Source organism: Cibotium barometz, chromosome 55 (assembly GCF_041138505.1).
Source record: "Cibotium barometz isolate CiBa-2024 chromosome 55, ASM4113850v1, whole genome shotgun sequence".
NCBI lineage: Eukaryota > Viridiplantae > Streptophyta > Polypodiopsida > Cyatheales > Cibotiaceae > Cibotium > Cibotium barometz.
The window spans coordinates 18159221-18169026 of NC_141100.1; the positions used below are offsets into that span (position 1 = coordinate 18159221).

At 42.3% G+C, this 9806-nt stretch overlaps 1 protein-coding gene and 1 pseudogene across 6 annotated transcripts in view; both read right to left on the bottom strand.

Moving 5' to 3' along the window:
* The window catches only part of LOC147607449 (Transmembrane proteins 14C), a 64871-nt gene extending 63491 nt beyond the window's left edge, over positions 1–1380 (bottom strand). For 2 of the 6 annotated variants that reach the window (XM_086790248.1, XM_086790247.1), the window contains exon 1: positions 1021–1370. In XM_086790248.1, coding sequence (XP_086646374.1) covers positions 1021–1369 — 349 coding nt within the window. In that variant the 5' untranslated portion in view covers position 1370. Of the gene's footprint in view, positions 1–1020 lie in introns of all 6 variants that reach the window. The other 4 variants (XM_086790245.1, XM_086790246.1, XM_086790250.1 and 1 more) reach the window with 4 other exon arrangements.
* Positions 1381–7755: 6375 nt separating this feature from the next.
* Positions 7756–8747, bottom strand: LOC147607450 (late embryogenesis abundant protein D-34-like; annotated as a pseudogene).
* Positions 8748–9806: the final 1059 nt, after the last annotated feature.

Here is a 9806-nt window from a genome sequence, read left to right on the forward strand (position 1 = left end):
TGGGAATAGCCTTTAGCCACAAGTCTTGCTTTGTACCTGTCAATAGTACCATCAGACTTCCTTTTGACTTTGTACACCCACTTTGTTCCAATGACATGCTTGCCTTTAGGCAATTCCACAAGATCCCAGGTATTGTTCTTCATGATAGAAGAGATTTCAACTTGCATAGCTTACACCCAATGCTCATTCTCATGTGCTTCATCATAAGAAGAAGGCTCTTTTGAATCAAAGAGACCACCCATGGCTAATGTAGACTCCCCACGATGTATATTCAATGCATGGCTGGAACTAGCCCCTTGTTCTACCTGTGAGTGGAGCTACAAGTTTGCTTTCTTGCAAAGTTTTCAGCAACCATCTTGGCACTGACTTGGCTGTGTCTATGGCTGTTTGCTCTTCCCTGACAAGATCTTCCACTTCTTCCATAGAAGGGGACTAAATGGCTGGCTGTTCCACATGTTCTACATGAGGATTTTCTTGTGTAGGGGCTGGCTGATCTGAATCCCCCCTAATTGTAATGGGTAATAGTCCATCAAACATGTCCTGTATGCAGCACAGTAGGTTGGAGCAGGATCTGCACCCAAAGTGACCACTTTATCACTTGCGGTATAGTTGCTTCGGCAATGGCGACCAGCCTTGCTCTCAACTACTAGGAGGATGGCACTGGAGTGGCACTACACCTGTTCCACCAGCGGCTCACCGTCGCAGTAGCCATTGACACAACTAAATACATTTGCACTTCTCGATAACCGCTGTGAGATGCCGTCCTAGACTGCACAGCCTATGGTATGCACACAGCAAGGGACACTCATGCCAAGCCAAACTACTAGGTACAATTATATCCTTGAAACTTCAAGATTGAAGAAATGCGGATCCTTTTCATGCATAAAATCTCTAAATTGTGAAAAACACACACACACACACACACACAAACACCCCTACATACATACATCATCTTAAGTGTCAAAAGCTAGTAAAATTTATTGATGATTTTTTTGCAGTTGAGGCGGCAAAGTATCTCACATGCAAAGAGCCCTCCTCCTAGGAGAAGACCTCCATAGACGGCTGCTGCAGTGGGTGCCAGCTCCGATAGAGCGGCTTCTGCACGGACTGGTACCACACGTGTCCTCGGACGGGCCACACGTGTCCCCGCATGCTGACGGGCTTGTTGGTTGGCCCCATCCAGACAACGAGGGTTCCTGAGCTTCAGACAAACGAGATCAATGCTCCTGCCAAGACCGCCTGATCGTGTTGCCAGCGGAAGAGGAGGGTGGGGCACCGATAGCGAAGCCATGGAATCTTCAATGCACCAACAAAATGGCAATAAAATGAAACAAAGGCTTTGCAACTTTAATTCTCCCTTTCCGTTCATGTGGTTTCACATGTAGAGTACAAAGGCCTCAGCACTATATCACATTGGGTCTTCAAGACCCCCTTCACATGGTATCAACGATTGAGAGAGAGTCTCATATTACACCTGGCACAAAGGTAGATTCTAACCCTAGGGGAGGGTCCTACATTCAAGTGTTTATTGCGGTGAGACTTGACTAACCTAATAAACGAAGATTTAAGGCTTTCGTCTCTAACACACTACATTGGAATTAACATAAGTCTTGTTATTTGATCCATGTTCACGCAGCATTAAGAGATCGACCATTCATTCTTAGTGTTGCTCTGAATAAACATAGAAAATTTTGTGGAATGACATAAGAGAACAAAAAGGAAAAAAGGATCCTGATTGCTCATCAACAATAAAAGAAGGATGCTAAGACTACTCATACCTTGCCCTCAATGGCACCACACCCCCCCTTGGTGCCATGATGTATAGGCTACTGCAAGGTGGTTGGATGTGAATTACAAAAGATCCTTACTCACATCAACAATTAAACAAGGATGCTATCAAAACTGCACATGTTAGAATTTTAAGAGTAGTTGTTTTAGAAACAAGGATGCTATCAGAAGTGCACCTGTTAGAATTTTAAGAGTAGTTGTTTTAGAAACAAGGTAAATGCTTGCTCATCAACAATAAAAGAAGGATGGTTGAATTTTAAGAGTAGTAGTTGATTACTCGTCGTCAATAATAAAACAAGGATGCTATCAGAAGTGCACATGTTAGAATTTTAAGAGTAGTTATTTTAGAAACAAGGTAAATGCTTCAAAGGTAGAATATGGAAGAAGCCTCTCATATGATTCTTGTATATACCCCATAAATACATAAGGTATGGTGGAGATGTGGCACACGTCTTCCCCTAATCCGCTATTAAAAGTGGAGCAGTACGAATCATGAAAGTGAACGATACTCAATTATTATAGAGCCGTATAACATGTGGCATGATACGTGATGAAGACTTACTCCAAAATCTTTTTGGAGTGCTCTCTTTACTTGTGCATTCGTAAGATGTGTTCGATAATAACAAATAAAAAGTTTGCCAAATTATTATCAAATGCTTAATCATATTCAAAGGTATGCTTATATTTATTAACTAAGATAAATACTCATTAAAAAGTTAAACTTAGCTATTCTAAAATATTTTATATTAGCTTTATAAATATACATGTTATTTTATTATATGTGGGGGGGGAGGGGGGGAGGTAGAACTGTTGTAGATGTTATATATATATATATATATATATAGAGAGAGAGAGAGAGAGAGAGAGTTATGGACTTGGCCACCCCATGAATACAAGAAAGCATGTTGTGTAAGAGTTTTCTATAAAACTAACTTAGAGAGAGAGAGAGAGAGAGAGAGAGAGAGAGAGAGAGAGAGTTGTGGACTGCGCCACCCCATCGATACAAGAAATCATGTTGTGCAAGTGTTTTTTATAAAGCTAACTTAGACTAAACCATGAAGCAACTAGATAGCCTTAGTGTACACACAACATTGATTAGTAAAGAAAGAATATATATATATATATAGAGAGAGAGAGAGAGAGAGAGAGAGAGTTATGGACTTGGCCACCCCATGAATACAAGAAAGCATGTTGTGTAAGAGTTTTCTATAAAACTAACTTAGATAGAGAGAGAGAGAGAGAGAGAGAGAGAGAGAGAGAGAGAGAGAGAGAGTTGTGGACTTTGCCACCCCATCAATACAAGAAATCATGTTATGTAAGTGTTTTTTATAAAGCTAACTTAGAATAAACCATGAAGCAACTAGATAGCCTTAGTGTGCACACAACATTGATTAGTAAAGAAAGAAGCTAGCATGAGAGGATGAATAGTATTTAACCTTACCAAACACCTAATCAACAACAAACCTATTGGCAGCATTGAATTTTGCAAGCAAACATATCTAAACCTCGGGGGGGGGGTCACTCATATAAATATGTAAGTATCACGTGGGTTCAACATAAGGACATTTTAAATATTTAAAACTTACAGAAATATATTTACAAAGGGGATTTATTTATTGTATTTTAAAAAAAATTTACAGATTTGAATAGGAAAGGATACATTATATTCACTAAAAAATTCATAGATAAGGGACTTTTTAAATAGGCCTTGAACGCACGTGATATAGAGGATTTACATATAGTGACCCCCCCGAGATCTAAACATGGTCAATTTAGAGAAGCTTGAAGGTTGAGACATCACTGTGTGTAGCAACAACTGGTAGATGAAAATAGAACTTGATAGTTTACAAAGGTTAGCTACCTTCTCTCTTGTTATGTTATTCTCCTCATTGGGTAGGCGAATTAGGTGAGTCATTCCCATTTAGCAGATGAAGCCAAGTGGAGTTTGTTTGGAGTCAAACGCTTTGTGAAAAGACCTACATGAAGCAAGTCGATAGCTTGATGGGAGAGCTTCTCTTCAATGATTGTATCACATGCAATTGTTTCCCCCTAGAGCACCTGAATATGCATGGGTGGACCCCCACATATTTAGGACTAGTACCTATGGATGTGCAAGAAAGAGGTTTGTGCCATTTGCACACTGCATCCATGTAAATGGGCTCCTAAGATTCAAAAGTTCACTTAATATACTAGTACCACACATGCAAAAGACTAATGACACATGTTACACACTTAAAATTTGCATGCCGGTCCCTGCCACAAAGGTTAAGGAAAACAAGGCAAGGAGATTGTGATATGTTCTGGTCTAGAAGTAAAGATTGAGAAAGGAGAACATGGGAAGGTGATGAGGGGAGCTTACTAAGGTCTACGTATTGGAATAACCATTGATTGTTCAAGTGTTGTACAAAAGCTCATCTTGCTTTGCACGATTGGAGTTGCAAATCATGAGAGGATAACCATTTCTATTAGTATTTGCAGCAAAACTAGCTTTAACATCTTGTTGCACAAGTGCTTTTCTTCCTTGGTGTATTCATTCTTGTTAGTGTTTCATAAAAAACAAGCTTCAAACATTGCAATCACTGCTTAGTACAAGTGCTTGTCAAGCTTTGGAAAGTTGGAATTGCAGAATCGAGGCACGTGTAAGGTGCACCTACGTAGGTGGTGTAAGCACTATGCAAATGAACACTCGTAGAGGTGCCTAAGTGTTTCCCAACAAGCTCAGTGTTGATGTTTTGGTGGTGCACAATGACAATAGCTAGGATAAGCATGCATTCCAATAAGGTGGCAGTAAGCCAATGAGATAAAGCTAAGCAGCAACATGTGGTAGCCTAATGGATAATGTCAGCAACTCCGTGGCGCAACTTTTATGAGACGCCCTCCAACCACGCATTATGATCACAATAAAATCGTAATGGACACTTGAGTGCATGACTCCCTCGTTTATGTTTGGCTAATATCATTAGCTACACATGCCCACCCTCATGGCCATTAGCGACCAAGCCTCGCCCAGCATGTTTCAACACACAGGACAACCTTGCAACACACAAGACGACCTTGTATGTGATTGATCCTCATGATCCACGTACCACCCCCTCCTAGCATGCTCATTCGCCCTCCCACACCCAAAGAGAGAGAGAGAGAGAGAGAGAGAGAGAGAGAGAGAGAGATTACAACACATCGAGAGCACAACAGCGTTTCTATAGCATTTTTGGAAAGGAAATATCAGGGGTTTTAACTATGCTAAGCAGCGATTTGTCACACGAACAACAAAAATTTGCTACTCATCCAGTAACGTATATAGCAGTGAAAAAACGGTGCTATAATGTAAAAATAATTTGCCGCTTCTTTTGTCGCCATGTAGTTTTTATATTTTGAATACAATAAACTTGTACTATTGAGTTTTTTTGCAGGTGTATGTCTTATCTATCACTTCTACCACCCTTTCCTCCTCAAGCTCAAGCAAGGTATGTCTACTCTTTTCCTTTATCTCTTATACAAACAAGCTGTCCAAGAAAGCTTTCTTGTGAGTATTTTCTTTCTCTTTTCTCTCTTCTAAGTTTTTCTTTTCTTCTTTTTCCCTTCTTATTGAAGCTTAACCATTATGAGTATTTTTCCTTCTTCTTTTCCCTAATTAAGAGCCCTCCATTAAAGCTTCATATGGTAAGAGATCTTGATTTTTCTTAATACTTTTTTTTCTTCACTTGGTTTGGTTTAATTTTGTAGGTTTTCAACATATACAAACCTCACAAGAGATCTCTCTTGTGTGTTTCTTCTTTCATGCTTTTACATGTTTATAGGATTTATAAGTTTTTCAAATGGCTTTTAAGATTAGGGTTTGTTATTAATACTTTTTTTCTTAATCTGGTTTGATTTTGTAGGTTTTCAACACATACAAGCCTCACAAGGTAAGAGATCTCTTTCTTGCATGTTTCTTCTCTTATGCTTTTACATGTTATAGACTTTGTAAGTTTTAGGCGGGTTTGTTATTTTTTTCATGCTCTATGGATAGCCTTTAGAGAGCTATGCTTCTCTCAAGAGATGGCCATATGCCTTAGCCTCATGCATGAGACTTGTGCATTAACCATATACATAAGGCCATATGCATAATCTTTATGTATGAGGCTTATGCATAGGCTTTATGCATGAGGCTTATGAATAAGCCACATGCATGAGACTTGTGAATAAGAATGCCAATAGCAACCTAGGCATGCCGGTAGCTTCCAATGCATGATGGTAACTACCTGGGCATGCCGATATTGCAATTGAATTTTGACATTCCTAAAACCATGAATTGAAATTGTTTTTCTTTTGTATTTGTCAAGTTTAACACTACACGTGTCCATGATGATGAGTAGGACATGAAATTAAGTAGAGAACCCGTTGCAACAAAAATAGCAGCTTTTTTAGCAACAAAATGGGCCCGACATCTCCCTACTCTTCTAGTTATAAAAGTGTTGCTATTTTCGTTGCTAAACCCTAATTCAGTTGTAGAGAGAGAGTGAGAGAGAGAGAGAGAGAGAGACCGCCTCTTAGGACGGGGGGCATGCAGATTGGTTGAGACACACAATTGAATCCCTATAAGCTGATTTTGCAGGAGCCAAAGGGGGTGTATGACCTGATATTCATAAGTTGAGGGGGGCTTGGTTGTTTCAAGAGGTTTTGCATGACCTGATTAAGGAGTTTGTCTGTTAAAAGTTATTTCCCATGTGGCAGGGGGTATTGTTCGAACCTATGAACAAAGGGCTATGTATTGATGGGAGTGTGGCAAGAGAGTGAGCACATGCTCTCTTGCATTGCATGGATGAAAGATAGGTAAGATAGGTTCTTGCCGCCGTTCTAGATTGTGTCCACACGAGGGTCTTGGTATATTGCACAAGGGGTAAAGAGAGAGAGAGAGAGAGAGAGAGAGAGAGAGAGAGAAAGTAAGTGCAAAAATGAACGAGATGGGCAGAAAAGAGCATGTGCATGAGAAAAGCTATGTATGCTTGGAACGGAGATGGACTGAACATTGAAGATTGCATTTGCCTCAACTATATCAAGCTTTTAAAAAATAGTGTTAGGTTGGACAAAAAAAAGCACGTAAAGAGTTGGCTGTAGTGCCACCACAATTTAATTAATGGGTTTCCACAAATTAATTAATGGGTCTCCAATTTTCTACATACTTTCCCACTAATTTCTGAGGAATCTCAAGCAAAAGTTAAATACCATTAAGGCGAGGATCAAACTAATCCAACATGTAAATTGATGTGGTGGCACTACTCTTTAATTCTCATCTTCGATGAAGAGTAGGTTTTAATGATAAGACTTTTAAGCCCATAAACATTTTTTGAAACCATCTTTAAAATTCCTATGGAAAGAGTAACAAATATTTCTTGCTCGATCATCTCTATCTCTACAAGCATTTCTTGCTCCATCTCTCTCTCTCTCTCTCTCCCCATGTACTCCCTCGACCACCTAGCCCATTAATCTCCAACATCCCGTACTCCCCCATATGAGAGAGATTAACACCACCCTTTGCACCCTTAGGTGAATGAGAGAGATTAATTGTTGTTGCAATGATAAGAGTTTGCCTTGCATGAGAGAGAGAGTACAACAGTTAGCTTACGCTTGAGCAAATGACGAAAAACCAAAGAAGGCATGCCTCCACCTCTAGAAACGTCCTTTGTTGGGCGTGCAAACCCCCTCTTCATTCAACCTCTCATAGCATCCCTTCCCTTTGTGAAAAGGGATGGTATGCAATAATAGAGAGAGAGGGGTATTAACGTCGGTATAATGCTTCACGAGGGCATATACAAACGGTGGGACTTGAACTCGAGTGGATCATGGCTTTTGTAAGGGCCCTTGCACTAGCCAATCTGCCACTTGTGGGTGGCAGAAAAGTAGTGTGAGAGAGAGAGAGAGAGAAAAAAACTCTCCATTAATGATGAGGCTTGAGCAAGGCGATCCCTCACCTCACCTCACCTCACCTCAGGGCCTGCCGCGCAGCTCCGCCACCTTCACTTTCTCTGCATCTTTTCCCTCGTCACCAACTTGTCTTCTGGCATCTCAATGCTTGCATCCTGCACAAAATCATGCGCAGTTAGCATTTCATTAGCGTATAATCCCACAAACCCACATACATTTGATGGCGTTTAAGAGATGGATTACAGTGAGAACATCCGACAGAGTGGCTCTTTGGAACGTGCTGCCGCGTTCATTCACAACAGCAGCAGACTGGGCAGTTGCGCCAACGCCTCCCTTCTCAACGCCCTCACCAGTAGCTCCGCTCTCCGAGCTCTGAATCGCTCGCGCGTCGCCGTTCTTCACAGGCGATCCACCAGCAGCCACAGCTGCAGCCTCCAAGGCCTAATAACGATAATAAACTATAATTATCCACAACTGCCACCAGCTTTAAAGGCCACAATTGATTGTATGAGATCGTCGTTACCTCTCCGACGGTCACAGGCTTCGCTATTCCAATAATCGGTGTATCGACCGTAGCAGTAGGATCGACGGAGATGGTATGCATGTCCATCGCCGTAGCCATGGGTGGAGACGGCAACGAAGCCTCTCCTGCAGTCTTGTGTACAGTGGCGACGACGGGCTGTCCGGCAACGGACTCCATCTACCGACGGCACCGGGCACGGCAGCCTGGTCCAGCCGCATGCCTTCTTCAGCCACAAAAGTGTGAGAGTCGCGGTGGACAAGCTCCGATGTGATGTCCCGGTCGGCAGCAGATTGCATGGCGGACGCCGCCCCGCCCTTCTGCGTCTGCCCGGTGGCCGACGTTTCTACAGTTTGCATGAGGGCCGCATCCTCCTTAGTGACGGGCTGCTCATCGGCTGGCCATATATATTGCGCAGAGATTTCGCTCTTGAAAACAGTTCTCGATCCGTATTACCATCTATATCAGAGAAGCTTTCTGAATAATAATGGGCAGAGCTTCCAACAGCTGCTGCCGCCCTCCATAGCTTTGCCATATTCCGCCATTTGTACACCACGTGCCCCCCTTAATGCCTGCCCACGGGCGATCGTTGCTCTCTCTGCTGCCACATGCATGACGGAATTTTTTTTCCTCTTAAAATCAAGAAATCCTCATTTTCAAATAGAAAATGACTCCAAGATGACGCCCCAGGATTAGGGTTTGCCTAACTGTACGGCCACCTCGTCCTTAGGCCCTAGGCCTCTCCCCATGGTGAAACCGTGGGGGTCCGGTTCGGGCACCCCCAAACCAGCCTCAAAGCAAACATCTTAGAGTCCAGTTTCCCTTCATTCGGAAGGCACTTTGTCCCAAAAAAGGTCATCACTACAAGAAGTGCATGCTCAAGGCTCTACTTTTCAGGCAGCAGCATCACTGCAAGGCATGCAGGGAGTCTGGCAGACTGCAGTCGAAAGACGGGAAATCATGCATACATCTCCACTACGACGGCGCCATTTCTTGGTGTAGATAACCTTACCTTGGGTAATTTCTAGCCTGAACCGCCACCTGATTTTCGCTCAGCCTTCAATCCTAAATATGGCTTCCAGGGTGATCACTCCCAAGGAGGAAGTGGAATCGGAAATAGAGGCGCCGTCAAGGTCGTCCATGAGGAGCGAGAAAACTTCGTTGACTCTGGATGCGAACGAGATTCGACAGATCAACGAAGCCCTCTCCAAGGTGACCAAAGGCAAAGTCTTGAGGCTGCAGCCAAGAACATCGAAGGAGGAGGCGACCAGCATGATCGAGTTCAAAATAAGCAACCTGGAACTAGGAAAACTATCCCTGTTTCATTACCTGAAGATCTGGTTAATGAATGGAGTTCTTCTTACCAAGCACGTGCTATTGTGGGCTCGTTGTGGAACTGTGCTTTGGCCCCCGACCACCACTTGAATTTCTTCGTACCTGGATCAGGAATAATTGGTCTTTAAGAGGTTGGGAAGTAGAGAGAACTCAATTTCTTTCCAATAACTACTATTGTTTTTCTGTTAACCCAATTCTAGGGTTAACAAGATCTATCGCTATTATCTTACATCAAGGAGGGTCATACATTCAAGATATG